This window comes from Lissotriton helveticus, chromosome 5_1, assembly GCF_964261635.1.
Source record: "Lissotriton helveticus chromosome 5_1, aLisHel1.1, whole genome shotgun sequence".
NCBI lineage: Eukaryota > Metazoa > Chordata > Amphibia > Caudata > Salamandridae > Lissotriton > Lissotriton helveticus.
The window spans coordinates 20,623,497-20,650,379 of NC_136065.1; the positions used below are offsets into that span (position 1 = coordinate 20,623,497).

Here is a 26,883-nt window from a genome sequence, read left to right on the forward strand (position 1 = left end):
GTACTCACCAATCACAGGCACCAGACATAACATAACATGTTTATTTGTAAAGCGCACGTTCACCCGTAGGTATCTTGGCGCTGAATAACAGGTGTTTATTGTTACCCAACTCAATGGTACTCATTTTATCGACCTCAGATGGATGAAAGGCTGAGTGGACCTGCCAGGATGTTAACCTATGACCATGAGGTCGAAAACAGGCCCCTGCAGTGGATGCATTAGTCCACTAAGCCACCAGACCCGGCATCCCCACAGTGACAGGTGAGTTAACCAATCACAGCCCCCAGCCGACCCTAGAGTGACAGGTGAACTCACCCATCACAGCTACCAACCACCCGTAGAGTGACAGGTGAACTCACCCATCACAGTATCCAGCCACCCCTAGGGTGACAGGGGAACTCACTAATCACAGACACCAGACATCCCCACAATGACAGGTGTATTCACCAATGACAGACATGAGTCCCTTCAATCACCCCCACCAGTCACAAGTACCAGTCCCTGCAGCTGTCCCTCCCAGTGACAAACTGACCTCTCCAGTCACAAGCACCAGTCCCTTCTACCACCTCTAGCATGACCAATGAACTCACCAGTCCCTTCAGCTACCCCTACAGTGATAGGTGAACTCACCAGGCACATGTACTATTCACCTCCACAGTGACAGGTGAACTCACCAGTCCCTTCAGCTGCCCTCACAGTGACAGATGAACTTACCAGGCACATGCACTATTCACCTCCACAGTGACAGGTGAACTCACCAGTCCCTTCAGCTGCCCTCACAGTGACAGATGAACTTACCAGGCACATGCACTATTCACCTCCACAGTGACAGGTGAACTCACCAGTCCCTTCAGCTGCCCTCACAGTGACAGATGAACTTACCAGGCACATGCACTATTCACCTCCACAGTGACAGGTGAACTCACCAGTCCCTTCAGCTGCCCTCACAGTGACAGATGAACTTACCAGGCACATGCACTATTCACCTCCACAGTGACAGGTGAACTCACCAGTCCCTTCAGCTGCCCTCACAGTGACAGATGAACTTACCAGGCACATGCACTATTCACCTCCACAGTGACAGGTGAACTCACCAGTCCCTTCAGCTGCCCTCACAGTGACAGATGAACTTACCAGGCACATGCACTATTCACCTCCACAGTGACAGGTGAACTCACCAGTCCCTTCAGCTGCCCTCACAGTGACAGATGAACTTACCAGGCACATGCACTATTCACCTCCACAGTGACAGGTGAACTCACCAGTCCCTTCAGCTGCCCTCACAGTGACAGATGAACTTACCAGGCACATGCACTATTCACCTCCACAGTGACAGGTGAACTCACCAGTCCCTTCAGCTGCCCTCACAGTGACAGATGAACTTACCAGGCACATGCACTATTCACCTCCACAGTGACAGGTGAACTCACCAGTCCCTTCAGCTGCCCTCACAGTGACAGATGAACTTACCAGGCACATGCACTATTCACCTCCACAGTGACAGGTGAACTCACCAGTCCCTTCAGCTGCCCTCACAGTGACAGATGAACTTACCAGGCACATGCACTATTCACCTCCACAGTGACAGGTGAACTCACCAGTCCCTTCAGCTGCCCTCACAGTGACAGATGAACTTACCAGGCACATGCACTATTCACCTCCACAGTGACAGGTGAACTCACCAGTCCCTTCAGCTGCCCTCACAGTGACAGATGAACTTACCAGGCACATGCACTATTCACCTCCACAGTGACAGGTGAACTCACCAGTCCCTTCAGCTGCCCTCACAGTGACAGATGAACTTACCAGGCACATGCACTATTCACCTCCACAGTGACAGGTGAACTCACCAGTCCCTTCAGCTGCCCTCACAGTGACAGATGAACTTACCAGGCACATGCACTATTCACCTCCACAGTGACAGGTGAACTCACCAGTCCCTTCAGCTGCCCTCACAGTGACAGATGAACTTACCAGGCACATGCACCATTCACCTCCACAGTGACAGGTGAACTTACAAGGCCCATGCACCATTCACCTCCACAGTGACAGCTGAACTCACCAGTCCCTTCGGCTACCCCTACAGTGATAGGTGGACTCACCAGGCACATGTACCATTGACCTCCACAGTGACAGGTGAACTTACCGGGCACGTGCACCATTCACCTCCAGGGTGACAGGTGAACTCACCAGTCCCTTCAGCTACCCCTACAGTGATAGGTGGACTCACCAGGCACATGTACCATTCACCTCCAGAATGACAGATGAACTCACCAATCACGTCGAAGAAGAGGCTGGGCTCCACGTCCTGGGGCACGGTGAAGTCTAGCGCCTTGGTTCGTTGGACGTCATCGCGCAACAACATCAGGGCCTTCCTTTGCGACACGCCTCTGGCGAAGGAGCCCGCATGACCCTTGACCTCCTCCACATACCAGCAGTCCACCAGGTTGCCCAGGGATGTAGTCTCCAGACAGCCAGCACTGCCCAGCAGAGCTGAAAGTGTATGACAGGGGGTTAGGGATTATCAGACATCTGACACGTGCAAATATAAAGCGCTATACCAGGACTCCAGCGAGTGGCGCTAAGCGTACTCCCGCAGCCCATGGGGAGGCATGGCACATACCTCTGGGACTCAGAGGCGGGAGTGCAACATTACCAGTGAAATCAAGTGTGAGGTATGAGGTGCACCCGAGCCCAGTGTGAGGTGTGATTTACCTCACATACTCAGTATAAGTAAACCCCACCTCTAGACCCAGAATGTATGAGGTGTGGAAAAAACACCTTTAACCCGCTGAGCTGAGTGGAACAAGCTTTTACATGGAAAAGGGAATGAGGCGTGGAAAATACACCTAGCGCACGGTGAGCTGTGTGGAACAGAAACCTATAAAAAGGCATGAGGCGTGGAAAACACACCTTGAATGTGCTAAGCTGTGTGGAACATACACCTGGAAAAAGGCACGAGGCGCGGAAAGCACACCTTGAATGTGCTAAGCTGGGTGGAACATACACCTGGAAAAAGGCATGAGGTGTGGAAAACACACCTTGAATGTGCTAAGCTGTGTGTTACATACACCTGGAAAAAGGCATGAGGCGCGGAAAACACACCTTGAGCCCGCTGAGCTGTGTGGAAAATACACCTGGGAAAAGTCATGAGGCATGGAAAAAACACATTGAACCCGCTGAGCTGTGCAGAACATACACCTGGGAAAAGACATGAGGCATGGAAAAAACACCTTGAACCCGCTGAGCTGTGCGGAACATACACCTGGTAAAAGACATGAGGCATGGAAAACACACCTTGAATGTGCTAAGCTGTGTGGAACATACACCTAGAAAAAGGCATGAGGCGTGGAAAACATACGGAGTCCTTTCTCGACAGGAGACGTGTTAGGGCCGCGGTTCCAGGCTTATTACGGTCGGAATAGGTAATTGCCCCAAATATAGGGTCCATCTTATCTTGCTGTGACTGGTTCAATAATATTATCTGGACTTACCCTGCCTTGGCTAATCTCACCTACGTGAAGCTTACTTCGCTGTCTTAATAATTTGAGTGGACGGGATTCGCCATATTCCTTGCTGATTTTATCCGCCATGGACACTCTGACATTACATTTTAGGAGTGCCTTAATGATGCCCTGAAGAAGTCCATTTGCATGGATGAAACGCGTAGGCTGTTCATTTCAAACTGATTGCTTTTAACTTTTTGAATAAACGAAGCACTTACAGAAAAATCTCTGGTCACGGATCTGATACTTTGATGTGTGTTTGTTTATCTCTAAGTGGTGCACATTTGCTCCTGTTGGAAAGCGTGGAAATCATACCTTGAACCTGCTGAGCTGAGTGGAACATACACCTGGGAAATAGCATGAGGTGTGGAACATACTCCGTGAACATGGCATGACATGTGGAACATACACTTGTAACCCAGGGCGTGGGTGAAGTGAAAGATACACCTCGAAGCCTGAATGAGCTGTGTGGGACGTACGCTTTGGGTGAGCTAACCCACGTTACCTAGTGAGGCACGTGACCCACCACTAACACCAGAGTGAGGTGTGGCTGTAGAACCAGCACCCGTGTGACGAGGTTAAAACATCTCTCCTGCTCTAGCAGGCTGTGCTGACCTGAAGCTGGACTCTGGTGTGAGATGTGAACTGTGCATATGGTGTGGAACAAGTTTTTATTTTATTTATGCGGCGTTGGCGGCTAGAATTAGGCGGTGGAAGAGCGCTGTAGAGCAGTGTGCTCCATCAACTTGCATGTACAAGGTACAGCTAGAGCAGCCGAGGGTGAGGCGTGTGGGTGCACGTCACGCGCAGCAAGCAGGGCCTGCGGGTGCGTGACTCATGCAGCGAGCGGGGCCTGTGGGTGTGTGACACGAGCAGCGAGCGGGGCCTGTGGGTGCGTGACACATGCAGCGAGAGAGGCGTGTGGGTGCGTGACACATGCAGCGAGCGAGGCGTGTGGGTGCGTGACTCATGTGGCAAGCGGCACCTGTGGGTACGTGACACGTGCAGCGAGCGGGCCTGTGGGTGCATGACACGTGAAGCGAGCGAGGCGTTTGGGTGCATGACTCATGCGGCAAGCAGCGCCTGTGGGCGCGTGACTCGTGCAGCAAGCATAGCGTGCGGGTACATGACACGTGCAGTAAGCGGGGCCTGTGGGTGCATGACTCGTGTGGCAAGCGGCACCTGTGGGTGCGTGACACGTGCAGCAAGCATGGCGTTAGGGAACATGACACGTGCAGCAAGCAGCGCCTGTGGGTGCGTGACACGTGCAGCAAGCATGGTGTGCGGGTACATCACACGTGCAGTAAGCCAGTGGGCCAGTGGGTGCATGACTGTTAGAGGGGTGATCCCAGAGGTGGGCAGATTCGACACCTGACTACCCTGTGACCCACCTCTCCTAGGAACACAGCCGAGCACTGGCGGGGGACCCCTCCGGGAGAGGACCTCCGATCTAGGATCGTACATGCTGCGCTAGCACCACTCGACAAAGGGACACCACACCGTAGGATTTAAGAGAACGTATTCTTTATCTTCAAGAAAGCAATGGATATGATCCGCAGATTTTTATGTACAGGCGAGCAAGCGCTCAAAAATGTCTCGGTAAGGGTAGGGTAGCGGGACAGTCTCAAAGTTCAAGGTTACTTGCGGGTGCGTATTCTGCGCACAGCTCTCAATCCTCGAGCCGGGGGATACGGGGTGATCTGGGGTCCAGCCGGACCAGGGTAGTCTCTGAGCCGCGATCGAATCAGCAGGGCTCGAGCAAGGAAGTTTCAGTTCTCACGGTCTTGGGGAGCCGCGATCGAATCAGCAGGGCTCAGGAGTCTTAAGGTTGCAAGGGAGCTGCGACAGCGTCAGCACGGCTCAGTGATCATTCGGTTGAAGGGGAGCCGCGACAGCGTCAGCAGGGCTCAGGTGGTTCTTTCGGTTGCAAGGGAGCCGCGACAGCGTCAGCAGGGCTCAGGTGGTCTCGGGCAGAAGTCCTTCTCCGCTCGGTAGGAGCCGCGACAGCGTCAGCAGGGCTCAAGTAGTCTTCAGGTTGCAGGGGAGCCGCGACGAGGTCAGCATGGCTCACGTAATCCAGGATACAACTGGGGAACGTCCCTAGAGTCACTCTTGATATAGGACTGCTCCCCTTTGATGTCCGGAGTCCTCGCCGGCGAGGTCTTAGCACCTGAGGGCCGGTTGTTGGGGGTTCCGCCTCGGCGGCTCCTTTCATCCTTTCAAGTTGGGTCTGGAGGGATCCCAGACACTCAGCGGGCCTGGAGCCAGCCGTCAGGGAAGCCGGATGGGTGATCGAAACTCATCTCTCGGGGGGAGGTGGGAGGTGTGATCGAGCTACTCCTCCCTCTCTCACTCACAGGGAGCGCTCTACCCCCTGGCCGGGTATGGCGCCGAAGGCCGAGGTCGGGCTGGGGCCGGGGCGGCCATCTTAGGTACAGGGACATGGGCCTCGGGTACCAGGGAAATGGAGGGCGAGGATGGGGAAGCCCAGTGTCGGGGATGTGGGTCATGGAGGGAATGGTCGGGTGAATCAGGGTCATGGGGAGCTGCACGGGTCAGGAAGGACCACGCCACGAGGCCGGGTCCAACACGCGTCCCCCCCAGCTGAAGATCGGGGAGAACTACCCATCCTCTTGGGGGTTCACTTTGCTGAGGCGGAAGAACCTGGAGAGGCCATCAGCGTTGGCGTGGTCGGTACCGGGGCGGTGCTCTACTGTGAAGTCCATTCCCTGGAGGGAGATTGACCATCGCAGCAGTTTGGGGTTCTCTCCTCTCATCTGCATGAGCCACCGTAAGGGTCGATGATCTGTCTGCACTCGGAAGTGGGTTCCGAACAGGTAGGGTCGGAGTTTCTTGAGGGCCCAGACTACTGCGAACGCTTCTCGTTCGATGGTGCTCCATTTCTGTTCTCGGGGCAGTAACCTTCTGCTGATGAAGGCCACGGGCTGATCTATGCCCTCCTCGTTGAGCTGGGACAGTACGGCCCGATGCCATGCTCGGAGGCGTCTGTCTGGACCACAAACTCTTTGGAGTGGCTTTGACAGGCGGGGGTCCAGTGTACGCGCTTGGGCTGCTTTTTGGACGTCAACTCTGTGAGGGGACCCACTATGCTGCCGTAATTCTTTATGAACCTCCGGTAGTAGCCGGTGAGGCCCAAGAAGGCTCGGACCTCGGTTTGGGTGGTGGGCGGTTCCCAGGCCAGGATGGCATCGATCTTTGGCTGGAGGGGGCGACCTGCCCGCTTCCGACCTGATGGCCTAGGTAGGTCACTGACCCCTGCCCAATCTGGCACTTGCTGGCTTTCACCGTCAAGCCTGCCTGGCGCAGGGCTAGCAACACCCTCCAGAGGTGCCGGAGGTGCTCGTCCCATTGCGAACTGAATACCTCAATATTGTCCAGATATGCGGCGCTGAACTCTTCCAGCCCGGCCAGGACTCGATTTACTAGTCTTTGAAAGGTGGCCGGGGCGTTTTTCATCCCGAACGGCATCACTCGAAAGCGATAGTGCCCGTCCGGGGTGGGGAAGGCGGACCGCTCCTTGGCTCCCTCTGTGAGCGCAATTTGCCAGTAGCCGCAGGCGCAGGCCAGGTCGAAGGTACTCAGGTAGCGAGCAGACCCCAGTCGGTCGATGAGCTCATCGGCGCGGGAAATGGGGTGGGCGTCTGCTCGGGTGACGGCGTTGAGCCCCCGGTAGTCCACGGAAAACCGAAGTTCGGGGACAGCACCAGGGGCCGCGGCTTTTGGGACCAGCACCACGGGGCTGGCCCAGGGACTGTCGGAAGGCTCCACCACTCCTAGGGTGAGCATTTTTGAGACTTCGGCCTGGATGCAGGTCCGGACTCGGTCAGGCACTCAGTAGGCTCGGTGCCGCACCGGCGGGCTGTCTCCGGTGTCCACGTCGTGGACACACCAGTCGGTGACTTTGGGGACCAAGGAGAACAAATCTGGGAACTGCCCCAAGAGCCGGCGGCAGTCCTCACGCTGCTGAGGAGTGAGGGAGGGAGAGAGGCTCACTCCATCTACGGAGCCATCTTTCTCTTTGGCACACAGGAGGTCAGGGAGAGGCTCCGTTTCCTCTTCCGCTCTGTCGTCGGTGGCCAAGAGCAAGCTCAACTCCTTCCACACGAAGTGAGGCTTGAGGCGGTTCACGTGGAGGACCCGAAGGGGGTTCCGAGGGGACTGGACGTCCACCAAGTAGGTCACTTGGCTTTTCCTCTCCACGACCTTAAAGGGGCCGGTCCATTTGTCTTGGAGGGCGCAGGGTTTCACCGGGGACATCACCCAGACCTGCTGGCCCGGTTGAAACTCGACCAGAGTGGCATTCTGATCATACCAGCGCTACATCTCCTCCTGACTTTCTTCGAGGTTGGCTTCTGCCAGCGCTCGGAATTTCCGGGTCTGATTTAGGAGGGTGAGAATGTAGCGGAACACATCTGGAGGAGGTTCTCGGGGGGCCGTCTCCCATCCCTCCTTAACCAAGCTGAGGGGCCCTCGGACGGGATGCCCGTACAGCAGCTCAAATGGGCTGAACCCCAGGGACTTCTGGGGGACCTCCTGGTAGGCGAACAAGAGGCAGGGGAGGACGTTCCACTTGCGCCGGAGGGGCTCTTCTAGGCCCATGATCATCCCCTTCAGTGTTCGGTTAAACCGTTCCACTAGGCCATTTCCTTGGGGATGATACGGGGTGGTGACTTTGTAGGACACTCCACATTGTTGCCACAGGGACATCATGTATTTCGAGATGAAGTTTGTGCCGCGGTCACTCACGACCTCGCGGGGAAAACCCACTCGGGAGAAAATCCCCATTAGCGCCCGGCCCACCACGGGGGCCGTTATCGTGCGAAGGGGGATGACCTCTGGGTATCGGGTGGCGTGATCCACCAGGACTAAGATGAATCGGTGACCTTGGGAGGTTTTAGGGTCCAGGGGCCCTACTATGTCGATCCTGACCCGCTCAAAGGGGATACTGACGACGGGGAAGGGTTGGAGGGGAGCCTTGCGCGTTCCTCCACTTTTTCCACTAGCCTGGCATGTGAGACAGGACTTACAGTGGGCTTCTACATTCGCTCGCATCTTGGGCCAATAATAGTGCGTAACTAGGCGGTCATAGGTCTTGTCCTGGCCCAAGTGTCCCGCATGGGGTACATCGTGGGCCAGGCCCAGGAGGAAGTCCCGGAAGTGTAGGGGTACCACCAGCACTCGGGCTGACCCTAGCTCGGCAGACTTCTGCTCACTGTATAGGAGATCATTCTCCCAGTATACGGAATGGGTTCCAGTCTGGTCTCCTGCAGCTTGGGCCGCGGCCTGTCGCCGGGGTCCAACCAGGGAAGGGCAAATGGCTTGCTCCCGGCAGAACTCCTCTCGGGAGGGGCCCCCATCGTGACGCCACTGCGCCAACTCGGGTAGGTCATCTAGCTCAGGGACCTGTGCGGGCTCGGGATGTAAGGTTTCGTTGTTGGTGACGGGTTCTCCTCCTGGGGAGAGGCCGGGGGGCTCAGTTTGGTCGTCTCTATCTTCTCCTACAGGGCGTGGGCTGGGAGGCTCGGCGTCGACAGCCCCGAGGGGGGTAGTCGGGTGGACATGGATCGGGTGGAGGCGCACACCCACTCGGGTAGGCCCATCATGCCCAGGTGGGTCTTGCGTTCCACCTGTCTACACGGGGAACTTTCTAGGTCGTTGCCCAGGAGACAGTCTACAGGTTGGGAGGCTCGGACAGCGACTCGTATTTTTCCTATCACTTCCCCCCATACGAACGGTACTAGGGCCATTTTACAGAGACTCTCGGTGTTGTCAGCGGACAGTACGGGGCACAGGACATTTGGAATGATCTGGTCCTCTCTGACTAGGTGACTGAGGACACCGGTGATACTCGCTGTTGGACCCGGCCTCATGGCGTGGTCCTACTCCTTCCGCATGGCGAGCCCAGAACGACATCGGCCCTCCACCCAGCAGCGGGCAGCCCTTTTGCCCGACACTGCACGCCCCAACATTGCTGGTCCGGCCACCATCCCGGACCCCCACTACCGACCTGGCCCTATCGTGGGCCCCTCACGACCTAAGCATGAGGCCGCGCCCGACTCCATCTTGGGCCCACCACGTCACGACCACGTGACCTCTGCTCCGGCCCGGGCCCCAGCGAAGCCCAGACATCGAGGCACCAAGATCCACCCAGGTGGTCGAGTGGCCACTCGACAGATCCCGGAGAAGAGGGTGTTTCGATGGCCCTCCAGCCGTCCCCGGACGCCTGGTTTCGATCGCCCTCCGGCCTCCCTGGGCGCTGGCTCCACCCCCCTGCTGGGGGTCTGGACACCATCATCCCGGCCCTTCTGACCCCCAGGCGCGAGGGTCCGGACATCAAAGGACTCCAGTCCTATATCTGGGCCAGCCCTGGATTAGGACGTCAGTTGTATCCTGGACTGGAGAGCCTGCTGGCGCTGCCGCGGCCTACCTTGCTGAAACCCTCGTGAGAGCCTGCTGGCGCTGCCGCGGCCTACCTTGCTGAACCATCCGAGAGCCTGCTGGCGCTGCCGCGGCCTACCTTGCTGAAACCCTCTTGAGAGCCTGCTGGCGCTGCCGCGGCCTACCTTGCTGAACCATCTGAGAGCCTGCTGGCGCTGCCGCGGCCTACCTTGCTGAACCATCTGAGAGCCTGCTGGTGCTGCCGCGGCCTACCTTGCTGAACCATCTGAGAGCCTGCTGGCGCTGCCGCGGCCTACCTTGCTGAACCATCTGAGAGCATGCTGGCGCTGCCGCTGCCTACCTTGCTGAACCATCTGAAAGCCTGCTGGCGCTGCCGCGGCTCGAACCCCTCTGAACCCCCCAGCTCGAGGATTGAGAGCTGTGCGTAGGGTATCCCTTCCTCCGCCCAGAGCTAGACTGTCCCGCTACCTACCCCCCTTTCCGAGACTCTACGGATCCTTCGATCCATCTGTATATACTGCCAAGAACCAGCAACCTTTTCTACTTATAAAAGCTTAAGAACTTGATCTCTTGTGTGGTGTCCGTTTGTAGTGTTGTGATTACTCGGCTGTACGATCCTCGGAGAGGGCCCTCATTCAGGGGCCCTCATTCAGGAGGCCCCTCCGTAACGCTCGGCTACTTCTCGAAGGAGAGGCGGACCTAGGGGTGGTCAGTCAGACCTCTTCTGCCTCCCCCGGGGTCGCCTTTCTAACATTGGTGGCAAGCGCCGGGATCCGAGCCCACGCAGATCGTACAGAGAGTAATTCACTCACTACCAAGAAAAACCCACTACGACCATGAACACAGAATTCCAGAAAGAGAAAATGGAAGACTACAGCCACAAGGAGCTAAAGCAATTCTGCAAAGAGCTAGGCATCGCTACCACTGGCTTAAGCACCAAAGAAGACTTTAAATCGGCCCTACAGGCCTGGGTGGACGCCGGCGAGGCGCCACCCCCGAGTGAAGATAACCCGGGCCCGAACGGCGGCCCGGAGGCCGAGACGAACCCAGCGGGAGGGAGACCCGCAAACCCAGACACGGGCCTCTCCCACGAAGACGCCCGAGAACGAGAGAGGAACCGGCTCCACGAGTTGGATCTTGCTCGACTCAGACAAGAAGGAGAAATCCAACTGGCAGAAAGGAAGTTAGCCCTCGAGGAGAAAAAACTCATGCTCGAGCACGAGCGCGTCCTCAAAGAAATGGAACTTAAAGCCAAGGCAAACGAGTCTGCCATCGCCGGGGGTTAGACCTCACCCCCGCCGGTGGACACAAAGGTGCACATACCCAAGGATGTCGTCAAAGAGTACTATAAGAACGACGACATCCAACAGTGGTTCAAAGCCTACGAGGTCGCCATGGCCGCCCATCGAGTACCCCTCAAGGACTGGGGCGCCGGCCTGTGGGGGAAGTTTATCAACGAAGGAAGGGACGCCCTGTTGGAGCTCCCTGATACTGAGATGACCTCGTACGAGCACATGAAGACCGCCCTCCTCACCCGCTACGGACTCACCCCCGAGATGTACCGGCAGCGATTCAGAGACTGCAAGAAAATCCCCGGTACCACGTGGGTGGAGTACGTGAACTTTTACAGCAGAGCCTTCGAGGGGTGGGTCAGAGGCTGCCAGGCCACCACCTACCAGCAGTTGATTGACCTCATTCTATGGGAACATCTGTCCAATAACTGCTTCATCGAACTCCGGCAACACCTCCTCGACAGCAAATTGACTGAGCCACGAAAACTCGCTGTCGAGGCGGATAGATGGGTGAGCACCCGAGTTCACCGGAGTCCACTGGGAGACTACGGCCGGGGATCCCCGGGGAACCACCGACCACGAGGCGGCGGAGTAGGCCAGAGCCGGGGTCGAGACGTCCCCCAGGGGTCCTCCCCCACCTCCACGTCGCCATCCCTGGGCCAGAGAGGGGGTCCCCCAGCCAGACCGGGGCCCCGCCCGAACGTGACGTGCCACAGATGTCAGCGACTGGGTCATTATGCGAATGACCCCCTCTGCCCAATGAATCAGCGACCCGGCACCACCGGTCCCCCAACCCGCCAGATCGCAGCCGCTGCCCTGGGTGAAGAAAGGAGTGAGGAGGAGGACGACAACCCCGAGCAAGCCGAGTGGGAGCCCGCCGCCATGACCTTAGCATGCCTGGGTACTCACGACCTGATCCCCCGAGGCCCGATCCCCGGCAACACCCAGAAATACCGCCAGTGGGTCACCATCAATGGACGCCGGACCGAAGCCCTCCGTGACACTGGGGCCAGCGTGACAGCGGTCCGCTGCCATCTGTTGACCCCGGAACAGATCCTTCCTAACGTCCTGTGTCCAGTCCGGTCCGCAGATAACTCAGAGACTTTGTGCCAGATGGCCCGCATCCCCTTCGAGTGGGGGGGAGTGTCGGGCGTGCTGAAAGTGACTGTCCGCGACGATGCCCCCGTGGACTGTCTCCTTGGGAACGACCTAGAAAGTTCCCCCTGGGCTAACGTCGAACGGAGAGAGCACCTGGGGATGCTAGGCCTTCCCGAGTGGGTCTGTGCGACCACCCGCTCCATGACCGCCCGAGCCTCCACCCCAGCGGGGGAAGCTCCCACAGAGGAGCCGGAGTGGCCCGCCCATCCGCCGCCCGTCGTCCCCAAGGACGCCGACCCCGAGCACGGCCCCCAAGGGCCCGACCAAGAAGATCTCACCGAGCTCGACCACCTCCCAGAACTCGCCCAATGGCGCCAAGAAGGTGGCCCCACCCGCGAACAGTTCCGGCAGGAGCAGAAAACCTGTCCCTCCCTCGAAGGGATTCGACAGCAAGCCGCTACCCAAGCAGCTGGAGACCCCGCGGGGTCCCACTGGATCTATTGGGACAACGACCTTCTCTACAGTGAGCAAAAGATTGCTGAACTAGGGGCCGGCCGGGTACTGGTCGTACCCCTCCGATTCAGAGACTTCCTCCTGAACTTAGCACATGATGTGCCCCTCGCCGGGCACCTGGGGCAGGACAAAACTTACAGCCGCCTGGTGACCCATTTCTTCTGGCCAAAAATGCGCACCGATGTGCTTAACCACTGCAGGACCTGCCCGACCTGTCAAGCCAGCGGGAAGAGCGGGGGGAAAGTCAAAGCCCCGCTCCAGCCCTTCCCCGTGGTGACTACCCCCTTTGAGCGAGTGGGGATAGACATCGTAGGGCCCCTGGACCCTCGAACCTCGCAGGGGCACCGCTTCATCCTCGTCCTGGTTGACCATGCTACCCGCTATCCTGAAGCCATTCCCCTCCGAACCATCACAGCCCCCGTGGTGGGCCGAGCCCTCATGAGCATCTTCTCCCGAGTCGGCTTCCCCCGAGAAGTCGTGAGTGATCGAGGCTCCAACTTTATCTCAAAGCATATGCGGTCCCTATGGCAACAGTGCGGGGTCACCTATAAATTCACCACCCCGTACCATCCCCAAGGAAATGGACTAGTGGAACGATTTAACAGAACATTGAAGGGGATGATCAAGGGCTTAGAAGAACCACTCCGGCGCAAATGGGATGTCCTGCTACCTTGCCTCCTGTTCGCCTACCGAGAGGTACCCCAGAAGTCCCTGGGGTTCAGCCCCTTTGAACTCTTGTACGGACACCCGGTCAGAGGCCCCCTCAGCCTGGTCAAGGAAGGCTGGGAGACAGCAGTTCGAGAGGCCCCACCTGATGTCTACCGGTACCTCCTGACCCTCCGCAATCAGACTCGGAAGTTCCGGGAACTTGCCGAGGCCAACCTGGAAGCTAGTCAGGAGGAGATGAAACGCTGGTATGACCAGAACGCCTCGTCCATCGAATTCGAGCCGGGCCAGCAGGTCTGGGTCATGTCCCTGGTCGAACCTTGTGCCCTCCAGGACATATGGACGGGGCCCTTCAAAGTGGTGGAGCGCAAGAGCCCAGTCACCTATCTGGTGGACATGGAGTCCCCCCGGAACCCCCTCCGGGTTCTGCACGCTAACCGGCTCAAGCCACACTTTGCACGCACTGAACTGAGCCTGCTGCTAGCGACCGATGACGGAGCTGAGGACGACTCCGAACCCCTACCAGATCTCCTCAGCACCACCGAGAAGGACGGCTCCATCGAAGGGGTCACGCTCTCCTCTTCCCTGACCCCAGAGCAGCAACAAGACTGCCGGAAGCTGCTGGGGCAGTTTGCGGATCTGTTTTCCCTCACTCCGGGGGTCACCCGGTGGTGTGTCCACGATGTAGACACAGGAGACAGCCCGCCTGTGAAACACCGAGCTTTTCGAGTGCCCGACCGGGTCCGGGCCTGCATCCAATCCGAAGTGGCCAAGATGTTAGCTCTGGGGGTAGTCGAACCCTCCAACAGTCCCTGAGCCAGTCCCGTTGTCCTGGTCCCTAAAGCCGCCCCCCCCGGAGCCGCTCCGGAGCTCCGGTTCTGTGTTGACTACAGGGGACTGAATGCCGTCACCAGGACCGACGCCCATCCCATCCCCAGGGCGGATGAATTGATCGATTGCCTAGGGGCCGCCAAATATCTCAGCACCTTCGATCTCACGGCGGGGTATTGGCAGATTGGTCTTACCCCTGGTGCACAGGAGCGATCGGCCTTCTCGACACCAGACGGCCACTATCACTTCAAAGTGATGCCCTTCGGCATGAAGAACGCACCCGCAACCTTCCAGAGACTAGTGAACCAAGTGCTGGCCGGTCTAGAGGAGTACAGCGCCGCCTATCTCGACGACATTGCAGTGTACAGCCTCCACTGGGATGAGCACCTGACCCACCTCTGGACAGTCCTGACGGCCCTTCGGCGGGCCGGACTCACCATCAAAGCCAGTAAGTGCCAGATAGGCCAAGGGTCCGTGACCTATCTGGGACACCAAGTGGGGAGCGGCCAAGTGGCTCCCCTCCAACCAAAGATAGACACCATCCGGGCCTGGGAGCCCCCGGTCACCCAAACCGCCGTCCGCGCCTTCCTGGGGCTCACCGGATATTATCGGCGATTCATAAAGAACTACGGGAGCATTGTGGGGCCCCTCACAGAACTGACCTCAAAGAAACTACCACAGAAGGTGCACTGGACCCCCGAGTGTCAGGCAGCCTTTGAAACTCTGAAGACTGCCATGTGCACCGCCCCTGTGCTCCAGGCCCCCGACTACAGCAGAGAGTTTGTGGTCCAAACCGACGCCTCAGAGCACGGCATCGGGGCCGTACTGTCCCAAGTTAACTCCGAAGGCATCGACCAGCCTGTGGCCTTCATCAGCCGACGCCTACAGGCACGAGAGCAGCGATGGAGCACCATCGAGAGGGAAGCCTTCGCCGTGGTGTGGGCCCTCAAGAAGCTCCGGCCCTACCTCTTCGGCACCCACTTCCGAGTACAGACCGACCACCGGCCCCTGCGGTGGTTGATGCAGATGCGAGGAGAAAACCCGAAACTGCTGCGCTGGTCCATTTCGCTGCAGGGGATGGACTTCACTGTGGAGCATCGCCCCGGCAACGACCACCCCAATGCTGACGGCCTGTCCCGATTCTTCCGCCTCGGCGAGGAGAATCCCCAAGAAGATGGGTGACTCTCCCCTGCCTTCAGCTGGGGGGGACGCGTGTTGGACCCGGCCTCATGGCGTGGTCCTACTCCTTCCGCATGGCGAGCCCAGAACGACATCGGCCCTCCACCCAGCAGCGGGCAGCCCTTTTGCCCGACACTGCACGCCCCAACATTGCTGGTCCGGCCACCATCCCGGACCCCCACTACCGACCTGGCCCTATCGTGGGCCCCTCACGACCTAAGCATGAGGCCGCGCCCGACTCCATCTAGGGCCCACCACGTCACGACCACGTGACCTCTGCTCCGGCCCGGGCCCCAGCGAAGCCCAGACATCGAGGCACCAAGATCCACCCAGGTGGTCGAGTGGCCACTCGACAGATCCCGGAGAAGAGGGTGTTTCGATGGCCCTCCAGCCGTCCCCGGACGCCTGGTTTCTATCGCCCTCCGGCCTCCCTGGGCGCTGGCTCCACCCCCCTGCTGGGGGTCTGGACACCATCATCCCGGCCCTTCTGACCCCCAGGCGCGAGGGTCCGGACATCAAAGGACTCCAGTCCTATATCTGGGCCAGCCCTGGATTAGGACGTCAGTTGTATCCTGGACTGGAGAGCCTGCTGGCGCTGCCGCGGCCTACCTTGCTGAAACCCTCGTGAGAGCCTGCTGGCGCTGCCGCGGCCTACCTTGCTGAACCATCCGAGAGCCTGCTGGCGCTGCCGCGGCCTACCTTGCTGAAACCCTCTTGAGAGCCTGCTGGCGCTGCCGCGGCCTACCTTGCTGAACCATCTGAGAGCCTGCTGGCGCTGCCGCGGCCTACCTTGCTGAACCATCTGAGAGCCTGCTGGTGCTGCCGCGGCCTACCTTGCTGAACCATCTGAGAGCCTGCTGGCGCTGCCGCGGCCTACCTTGCTGAACCATCTGAGAGCATGCTGGCGCTGCCGCTGCCTACCTTGCTGAACCATCTGAAAGCCTGCTGGCGCTGCCGCGGCTCGAACCCCTTGGAACCCCCCAGCTCGAGGATTGAGAGCTGTGCGTAGGGTATCCCTTCCTCCGCCCAGAGCTAGACTGTCCCGCTACCTACCCCCCTTTCCGAGACTCTACGGATCCTTCGATCCATCTGTATATACTGCCAAGAACCAGCAACCTTTTCTACTTATAAAAGCTTAAGAACTTGATCTCTTGTGTGGTGTCCGTTTGTAGTGTTGTGATTACTCGGCTGTACGATCCTCGGAGAGGGCCCTCATTCAGGAGGCCCCTCCGTAACGCTCGGCTACTTCTCGAAGGAGAGGCGGACCTAGGGGTGGTCAGTCAGACCTCTTCTGCCTCCCCCGGGGTCGCCTTTCTAACACTCGCCCCGGTGTCGCGAAGGGCCTCCACCCGGTGGGCGTTCACCGTCACTAGTTGCCGGTATTTCTTGGTATTATCGGGTAAGGGGGCCCCGGGAATCATCTCTCGGTCTCCTAGGGAGACTAGGGCCATGGCAGCGGGTTCCCACTCTTCGGTGTCCTCCATCTCCTCCCCTAGGGCTACGTTGGCTACCGGTCTGGCTGGGGGAGCTGTCGTGGAGGGTCGCGGGTCCATGGGACACTGGGGGTCACTGGCGTAATGCCCTGGCTGTTGGCAGCGGTAACAGAAAATAGTGACCCGGTGCCCACGGTTGCCCGGTGGGGCAGGATTGGCTGGTGGGGGTGCTGGTACGGTCTGGGATTGGCCTCTGGGGGGACTACGCTGGGGACCTGACTGGGAATCCTTCTGTCTTCCTTGGTTCCCCCCTCCCCTCTGGCGGGGCTAACCCTGATTGCTTCGGGGATAGTCTCCTACGGGCCCCCGGGGGACTCGGGTGTTCACCCAGCGATCGGCCTCCACAGCCCGCTTCCTGGGGTCTGCAAGTTTGCTGTCCAGCAAATGTTGGCGTAGTTCCACAAAACAGTTCGCGGACAAATGTTCCCATGCGATAAGGTCGGTAAGCTCTTCGAAGGTGGTAACTTTGCTGCCCTTGATCCATCCTTCCAAGGCTCGACTGTAAAAGTTCACGTACTCCACCCACGTGGTGCCAGGGATCTTCTTACAGTCCCGGAACCGCTGGCGATACATCTCGGGGGTGAGCCCGTATCTTGTGAGGAGGGCTTCTTTCATGTGGCTGTAGGAGGTCTGTACGGAGGACGGCAGATCGAGCAGGGTGTCTCTCCCCTCGTTTGGAATCGGCCCCACAACCCAGCTCCCCAATCCTTCTGCGGAACTCGGTGTGAGGTCATGGCGACTTCGTAGGCCTTGAACCATTGCTGGATATCGTCGTTCTTATAGTATTCTCTCACCACATCCTTGGGGATGTGGACTTTTGGCACTACCGGGGGGGAAGGTTTCTCTGTTCCCCGGGGTTCGGTTTTCTTCACTCCGGGCCTTTAGCTCGATCTCCTTAAGGCCGCGCTCGTGCTCCAGCTGGAGTCTCTTGCCTTCGTGTTCCCTTTGGAGTTTCTTCTCTTCCAACTCTCCGAGTACTCGCAGCTGCTCTACTGCTAGCTTCTTTTCTGCTGGCTTTAATTCGCACTCAATTTTGAGTTTTGCCAATTCGAGTTCATGATTGTGGTTTCTTTCTCTGTCTGCCAGTTCTTCCGGGGAGAGGCCCCCTTCTGGTGCGCTGCTCCGTACCCGAGTGTTGCTGCCCACTCTTGGGTTGCGTTTGGGTTCGGTCGGCTGCTCTTCTCCTCCTCCTGTCGCGGGCGGATTTTCCTCGGACTCTACCCAAGCTTGTAGGGCTTTCTGCATATCCTCCTTTGTATTTAGGCCTGTGGTAGCGATTCCTCGTGTTTTGCAAAATTCTTTCAGTTCTCTGTGTGTGTACTCTTCCAGCCGCACGGAACGTGGTACTCGCGTCGGCTTCAGTGAAACTCTTGGTGTTTGTTTCCGTCATCTTTGTTTGGTAGTGCGTCAGCCGCTTACTGTACGATCTCTAGATTATGGGCTTGGATCCCGTCGCTTGCCACCAGTGTTAGAGGGGCGATCCCAGGGGAGGGCAGATTCGACACCTGACTACCCTGTGACCCACCTCTCCTAGGAACACAGCCGAGCACTGGCGGGAGACCCCTCTGGGAGAGGACCTCCGATCTAGGATCGTACACACTGCGCTAGCACCACTCGACAAAGGGACACCACACCGTAGGATTTAAGAGAACGTATTCTTTATCTTCAAGAAAGCAATGGATCTTTATGATCCGCAGATTTTTATGTACAGGCAAGCAAGGGCTCTAAAATGTCTCGGATGGGGTAGGGTAGCGGGACAGTCTCAAAGTTCAAGGTTACTTGCGGGTGCGTATCCTGCGCACAGCTCTCAATCCTCGAGCCGGGGGATAAGGGGTGATCTGGGGTCCAGTCGGACCAGGGTAGTCTCTGAGTCGCGATCGAATCAGCAGGGCTCGAGCAAGGAAGTTTCAGTTTTCACGGTCTTGGGGAGCCGCGATCGAATCAGCAGGGCTCAGGAGTCTCAAGGTTGCAAGGGAGTCGCGATAGCGTCAGCAGGGCTCAGTGATCGTTCGGTTGCAGGGGATCCGCGACAGCGTCAGCAGGGCTCAGGTGGTTCTTTCGGTTGCAAGAGAGCCGCGACAGCGTCAGCAGGGCTCAGGTGCTCTCGGGCAGAAGTCCTTCTCCGCTCGGTAGGAGCCGCGACAGCGTCAGCAGGGCTCAAGTAGTCTTCAGGTTGCAGGGGAGCCACAATGAGGTCAGCAGGGCTCACGTAATCCAGGATACAACTGGGGAACGTCCCTAGAGTCACTCTTGATATAGGACTGCTCCCCTTTGATATCCGGAGTCCTCGCCGGCGGAGGTCTCCGGTTGTTGGGGGTTCCGCCTCAGCGGCTCCTTTCATCCTTTCAAGTTGGGTCTGGAGGGATCCCAGACACTCAGCGGGCCTGGAGCCAGCCCTCAGGGAAGCCGGATGGGTGATCGAAACTCATCTCTCGAGGAGAGGTGGGAGGTGTGATCGAGCTACTCCTCCCTCTCTCACTCACAGGGAGCGCTCTACCCCCTGGCCGGTTATGGCGCCGAAGGCCGAGGTCGGTCTGGGGCCGGGGCAGCCATCTTAGGTGCAGGGACATGGGCCTCGGCCTCGGGTACCAGGGAAATGTAGGGCGAGGACGGGGAAGCCCAGTGTCGGGGATGTGGGTCATAGAGGGAATGGTCGGGTGAATCAGGGTCATGGGGAGCTGCACGGGTCAGCAAGGACCACACCACGAGGCCGGGTCCAACAATTACTTGTGCGGCAAGCAGCGCCTGGGGGTGCGTGACACGTGCAGCAAGCATGGCGTGTGGGTACACGACGCGAGCAAGGCCTGTGGGTGCACGAGATTTACAGGAAGTGGGGCGTGGGGCACGCAACACATGCAAGTCAGGCATGGGTACACAATATGTATAAAAGTGGAGTGTGTGGGTACAGGACACACACATGCAGCGAGTACACAAATGGGGCAGTGACAGTGCTTTAAATGGAAATATAGAAGTGCAGGCACTCACTATCCAGAGCACCTTTTTGCTTCAGAGAAGTGCCGGCACTCTTCCATTAAAGTATTGTAGCAGTGCTGAGAAGTGCAGGTACTCTACCATTAATGTTTTGCAGCAGTGCTGACAAGTGCTGGTACTCCCCCATAAAACGTACTGTAGCAGCACTGAGGAGTGCCTGTGCTCTCCCATTAAATATATTATAGCAGTGCTGAGAAGTGCCGGTACTCTCCCTTTAAATGTATTGTAGCAGTCCTGAGGAGTGCCGGTACTCTCCTGTTAAATGTATTACAGCAGTGCTGAAAAGTGCCGGTACTCTTCCTTTAAATGTATTGTAACAGTCCTGAGGAGTGCCGGTACTCTCCCGTTAAATGTATTATAGCAGTCCTGAGGAGTGCCGGTACTCTCCCTTTAAATGTATTATAGCAGTCCTGAGGAGTGCCGGTACTCTCCCGTTAAAAGTATCAAAGCAGTCCTGAGGAGTGCCGGTACTCTCCCTTTAAATGTATTGTAGCAGTCCTGAGGAGTGCCGGTACTCTCCCATTAAATGTATTATAGCAGCCGGTACTCACCCCTTAAATGTATTGTAACAGTCCTGAGGAGTGCCGGTACTCTCCCGTTAAATGTATTACAGCAGTCCTGAGGAGTACCGGTACTCTCCCTTTAAATGTATTGTAACAGTCCTGAGGAGTGCCGGTACTCTCCCGTTAAATGTATTATAGCAGTCCTGAGGAGTGCCGGTACTCTCCCTTTAAATGTAGTATAGCAGTGCTGAGAAGTGCTGGTAGTGCTGAGGATTGCCGGTACTCTCCCGCTAAATGCATTAATGCAATCCTGAGGAGTGCCGGTACTCTCCCTTTAAATGTATTATAGCAGTCCTGAGGAGTGCCGGTACTCTCCCTTTAAATGTATTATAGCAGTCCTGAGGAGTGCCGGTACTCTCCCGTTAAATGTATTATAGCAGTCCTGAGGAGTGCCGGTACTCTCCCGTTAAATGTATTATAGCAGTCCTGAGGAGTGCCGGTACTCTCCCGTTAAATGTATTATAGCAGTCCTGAGGAGTGCCGGTACTCTCCCTTTAAATGTATTATAGCAGTCCTGAGGAGTGCCGGTACTCTCCCTTTAAATGTATTATAGCAGTCCTGAGGAGTGCCGGTACTCTCCCGTTAAATGTATTATAGCAGTCCTGAGGAGTGCCGGTACTCTCCCTTTAAATGTATTATAGCAGTCCTGAGGAGTGCCGGTACTCTCCCGTTAAATGTATTATAGCAGTCCTGAGGAGTGCCGGTACTCTCCCGTTAAATGTATTATAGCAGTCCTGAGGAGTGCCGGTACTCCCCCTTTAAATGTATTATAGCAGTCCTGAGGAGTGCCGGTACTCTCCCTTTAAATGTATTATAGCAGTCCTGAGGAGTGCCGGTACTCTCCCGTTAAATGTATTATAGCAGTGCTGAGGAGTGCCGGTACTCTCCCTTTAAATGTATTGTAGCAGTCCTGAGGAGTGCCGGTACTCTCCCGTTAAATGTATTGTAGCAGTCCTGAGGCGTGCCGGTACTCCCCCTTTAAATGTATTATAGCAGTCCTGAGGAGTGCCGGTACTCTCCCTTTAAATGTATTATAGCAGTCCTGAGGAGTGCCGGTACTCTCCCGTTAAATGTATTATAGCAGTGCTGAGGAGTGCCGGTACTCTCCCTTTAAATGTATTGTAGCAGTCCTGAGGAGTGCCGGTACTCTCCCGTTAAATGTATTGTAGCAGTCCTGAGGCGTGCCGGTACTCTCCCTTTAAATGTATTATAGCAGTCCTGAGGAGTGCCGGTACTCTCCCGTTAAATGTATTATAGCAGTCCTGAGGAGTGCCGGTACTCCCCCTTTAAATGTATTATAGCAGTCCTGAGGAGTGCCGGTACTCTCCCTTTAAATGTATTATAACAGTCCTGAGGAGTGCCGGTACTCTCCCGTTAAATGTATTATAGCAGTCCTGAGGAGTGCCGGTACTCTCCCGTTAAATGTATTATAGCAGTCCTGAGGAGTGCCGGTACTCCCCCTTTAAATGTATTATAGCAGTCCTGAGGAGTGCCGGTACTCTCCCTTTAAATGTATTATAGCAGTCCTGAGGAGTGCCGGTACTCTCCCGTTAAATGTATTATAGCAGTGCTGAGGAGTGCCGGTACTCTCCCTTTAAATGTATTGTAGCAGTCCTGAGGAGTGCCGGTACTCCCCCTTTAAATGTATTATAGCAGTCCTGAGGAGTGCCGGTACTCTCCCGTTAAATGTATTGTAGCAGTCCTGAGGAGTGCCGGTACTCCCCCTTTAAATGTATTATAGCAGTCCTGAGGAGTGCCGGTACTCTCCCGTTAAATGTATTATAGCAGTCCTGAGGAGTGCCGGTACTCTCCCGTTAAATGTATTATAGCAGTCCTGAGGAGTGCCGGTACTCCCCCTTTAAATGTATTATAGCAGTCCTGAGGAGTGCCGGTACTCTCCCGTTAAATGTATTATAGCAGTCCTGAGGAGTGCCGGTACTCTCCCGTTAAATGTATTATAGCAGTGCTGAGGAGTGCCGGTACTCTCCCTTTAAATGTATTGTAGCAGTCCTGAGGAGTGCCGGTACTCTCCCGTTAAATGTATTGTAGCAGTCCTGAGGCGTGCCGGTACTCTCCCTTTAAATGTATTATAGCAGTGCTGAGGAGTGCCGGTACTCTCCCATTAAATGTATTGTAGCTGTCCTGAGGAGTGCCGGTACTCTCCCGTTAAATGTATTATAGCAGTCCTGAGGAGTGCCGGTACTCCCCCTTTAAATGTATTATAGCAGTCCTGAGGCGTGCCGGTACTCTCCCTTTAAATGTATTATAGCAGTCCTGAGGAGTGCCGGTACTCTCCCGTTAAATGTATTATAGCAGTCCTGAGGAGTGCCGGTACTCCCCCTTTAAATGTATTATAGCAGTCCTGAGGAGTGCCGGTACTCTCCCGTTAAATGTATTATAGCAGTCCTGAGGAGTGCCGGTACTCCCCCATTAAATGTATTGTAGCTGTCCTGAGGAGTGCCGGTACTCTCCCGTTAAATGTATTATAGCAGTCCTGAGGAGTGCCGGTACTCCCCCTTTAAATGTATTATAGCAGTCCTGAGGAGTGCCGGTACTCTCCCTTTAAATGTATTATAGCAGTCCTGAGGAGTGCCGGTACTCTCCCGTTAAATGTATTATAGCAGTCCTGAGGAGTGCCGGTACTCTCCCTTTAAATGTATTATAGCAGTCCTGAGGAGTGCCGGTACTCTCCCGTTAAATGTATTATAGCAGTCCTGAGGAGTGCCGGTACTCTCCCGTTAAATGTATTATAGCAGTGCTGAGGAGTGCCGGTACTCTCCCATTAAATGTATTGTAGCTGTCCTGAGGAGTGCCGGTACTCTCCCGTTAAATGTATTATAGCAGTCCTGAGGAGTGCCGGTACTCTCCCGTTAAATGTATTATAGCAGTCCTGAGGAGTGCCGGTACTCTCCCTTTAAATGTATTATAGCAGTCCTGAGGAGTGCCGGTACTCTCCCGTTAAATGTATTATAGCAGTCCTGAGGAGTGCCGGTACTCTCCCGTTAAATGTATTATAGCAGTGCTGAGGAGTGCCGGTACTCTCCCATTAAATGTATTGTAGCTGTCCTGAGGAGTGCCGGTACTCTATTTTTCAAATTGAAGAAGTGCAGGTACTCGATAACGGACAGTACCTGCCCATTGAAAGCACTGGGGCGCAAGTAGGTTGCACAGGTATGGCACGTGCAGTAAGTGGGCCTGTGGGTAAAGAACACGTGCTGCAAGGAGGGCGCGTGGGTACAAGACACGTGGCGCAACTGGGGCGTGACAAGTGCAGCAAGAGGGGAGTGTGCTCTATAGCAACAAGGCTAGTCCAGTTTTGAGTGACAGCGATGACAGCTCATGCAAGCAGCAAATGAGAGCCGACAGAAAAGAAGGACTACGAGAATGCAGGTGTACCTATGTAAACGGAGACTGTGACGTAGGTCCGGGGAGAGAATGACTTTCGGTCTAGGTGGGCAAGGGTGAGGAGTGTTTTAGGGGCCGCTCTTTGTTTTTAACCCTTTGGATGAGTCGGACGGCCCGATGTCACTGTGGGCGTGTGCGTCGGACGATCAGAAGCGGTCTTATCTGCGCACACGTATAATGTTGCCGCATCGCGGGGGAATTCCGCCCGCATTCAAAGGGTTAAAGTTCCTGTGCGCAGGGCCAGCCTGCTTGGACGAGGAGCGCACCCCGGCTTCTAGGAGCTGACCTGGAAAGGAGACTGGGCGAGGCGCTCGGGGAGTAAAGTTGATTTACTCCTTCAGTTAACAAACTTCCAAGCTCTGTCGGCACTGAGGACTCTAGAGCAGGGCACCCACCCGAGTTCCTTGGCTAAGTTTACGCCTTTGTGAAGAGTGAGAGTGCATGTTCTGCACACATGGCCTCCCGGGGGGCTGACTGCACGAACACTTGTGCTGAGCACGTGTTTCACTCTAGACACGCACAATCACCTATCACAACTACCTGTAAGTAAGGGTCAGATCATGCTAACAAGCCGGGGCAAATGGCGTCATCCACCCTGTGCTCCGAAACAGTTGTGTTTCACGGAGGACCCGAAAACACGCGAGAGCTTTATGGGGGTTCAGAGAAAGGTGCGAAGTTGTAGACTCAGCAGGACGAGAAGTGTGAGTTGTAGAACCGGCCCGGTTCCAGGAATTTTCATCTGGATGGGCCAAGTCGTTCGTTCGGGTGGGCCAACGTGGGCTCAATTATTGTTAATCCTGTAGGTAGCCTGCTACAACCCCAAGATTGACATCATATTGTCAATTCAAAATTAGTCTTTATTCGATAATTTTTCAATCATAAAAAGACATTTTACAATTAAAAGTTGTTTTTGTTACCACCCACAACCCAACAAGAAGCAATATCCACAATGAGTCAAATGCAAAACAAATCCTAACTCATCCTATTTACATATTTATATACTTTTAAATGTATAGTATTAAAACAGTTATAAAACCTTATAAAAACTAATTTCATCAATACAATATATATCAGTTACTTATACAGTATTCAAAACATGTCACTTGCTAAATACAATCTGCAAATTTGAGTGGCAGGGTCTAATGACTATCCTCAGAGTTACTCCAGGCTCGTTTTGCGTGCCCGAATTATCCACATAATGGGCTCAATTATTGTTAATCCTGTAGGTAGCCTGCTACAACCCCAAGATTGACATCATATTGTCTTCCAAACAGGCATATAGTGCATTAAGGGCCAGATGTAGGAAGCCAAATTGCAATCGCAAATGCTGAAATTTGCAGAATTTCAGCGTTTGCGATCGCAATTTGGCTGTGGGCAATGTAGGTAGGCAAATACCCGCACGCATTCCTTATTTTGTGCAAGCATTTAGGGAATCGCAATTTGCGATTCCCTAAATTCTATGCTGATAGGCATCGCAAATTGCGATTTTGCCTTAAGGAATCGCAAATTACCACCAACTTCAAGTTGGTGGTATTTTGCGATTTCATTTCAAAAAGCACTTTTTGGCTTTTTAGGTCTCACCTGAGCCAGCGTATGTGCTACTCTTCGAGACATTGAGTGTGTGGGTTTTCAAAGTGCTACCACGCGCTTTTGGCAGGCATAGAGCGAGCGGTTACGCGCACAATGGCGAGCAGAGGCATCATCTGGCTTTCCTCTCTCGTCATGGTGCGCGCACACCACTCGCCAGCCTGCTTTTGCCGTTGCGCGCATTCCTCGCGGCACCCTTTCCTTGCTCTACCAAGCGCCTCACTCCGCCCCTTCCCCACCACAGAGTGTGTCCCCGCGATCGTGATCACTTTCGCTTTTATGGCCGCACAGCCAATGCTTGTTTAGCACGCTTTTCTTTCCTTTGGCCAATGCTTGTTTATCACGCTTTTCTTTCCTTTCTGTAGGTTCTCTCTTAGACGGTTTTTCTTATGCCTTTATTGCCTCCTGTTCTTAAGTCTCCTATTAATGTCTCTAATACCAGCTTAGTTCTGAGCAGAGGCCGCCTTCAGATAAGCCACCAAGATGGCTCAGTGTGTTAACCCTCACCAGTAGTATTTGTTGTGATCTGCAGGTCACAGGTCTATGTGCAAGACCAACACAGGCCTCTATTCTTCCAAGGTTGGTTTAGTGAGTGCCATTAAGATTGGTATAGGGAATTTATTTACAGGACTTAGAAAAGTCAGCAGTGTGAACAGGAGGCCCTATCTAACAAGCATTGGCATAGCCAATAGGTCTCGCTTTTGAGATCTTATAAGTATTTAGTTTTGCAGCACAATATCCTTGGTGCAACAACATCAGCTGCTGCATGGCTAAACCTTGTACCTTATAAATGCTTAGCCATGCAACAGTTGATGTTGTTGCACCAAGGATTTTGTGCTGCAAAACTAAATACTTATAAGATCTCAAAAGCGAGACCTATTGGCTATGCCAATGCTTGTTGCAAAGTGTGTCCGAATGAGGTCGCACACCGCTCGTCCCATCAGCGTGTGACCCCGGAGCATTATGGTTGATGTAGTCGGTATCAGCGGGTGCGCTTCTACCCGGGTCTTGAGTCTTCAAGGTATTCACTTGGTGTGCTTGCCATCCCTTGACACGTGTTTCGCATTCATTAACGCTCATCAGCAGGGATTAGGCGGGGTTGCTGCGTGGGATGCCGAAAATATTCGTAGGTCCAGATACCTCTGGGTCTAGAGATCATCAGTTCAACAAGTACCTACTTGCACCCACTGGGGTAAACCACTCAAGAACTCCATGTACCAGAGTCCCTGGGGGCGATCCGGAGGAGGGGCTAGCGGTGTGCGGTCCATTGCGATTGTTTCTACAAATTGGCTCCCTTGAGCTTTGAGCCGACGGGCTCCTGGACGACGCACCTGCATGC

At 55.6% G+C, this 26,883-nt stretch overlaps 1 protein-coding gene across 2 annotated transcripts in view; it reads right to left on the reverse strand.

The window, feature by feature from the left end:
- TAPBP (TAP binding protein) overlaps window positions 1–26,883 on the reverse strand; it is a 195,080-nt gene that overhangs the window by 152,552 nt on the left and 15,645 nt on the right. For both annotated transcript variants that reach the window (XM_078641626.1, XM_078641627.1), the window contains exon 2: window positions 2,275–2,493. In XM_078641626.1, the coding sequence (XP_078497752.1) occupies window positions 2,275–2,493 (219 nt within the window). The remainder of the gene's footprint in view (window positions 1–2,274; window positions 2,494–26,883) is intronic.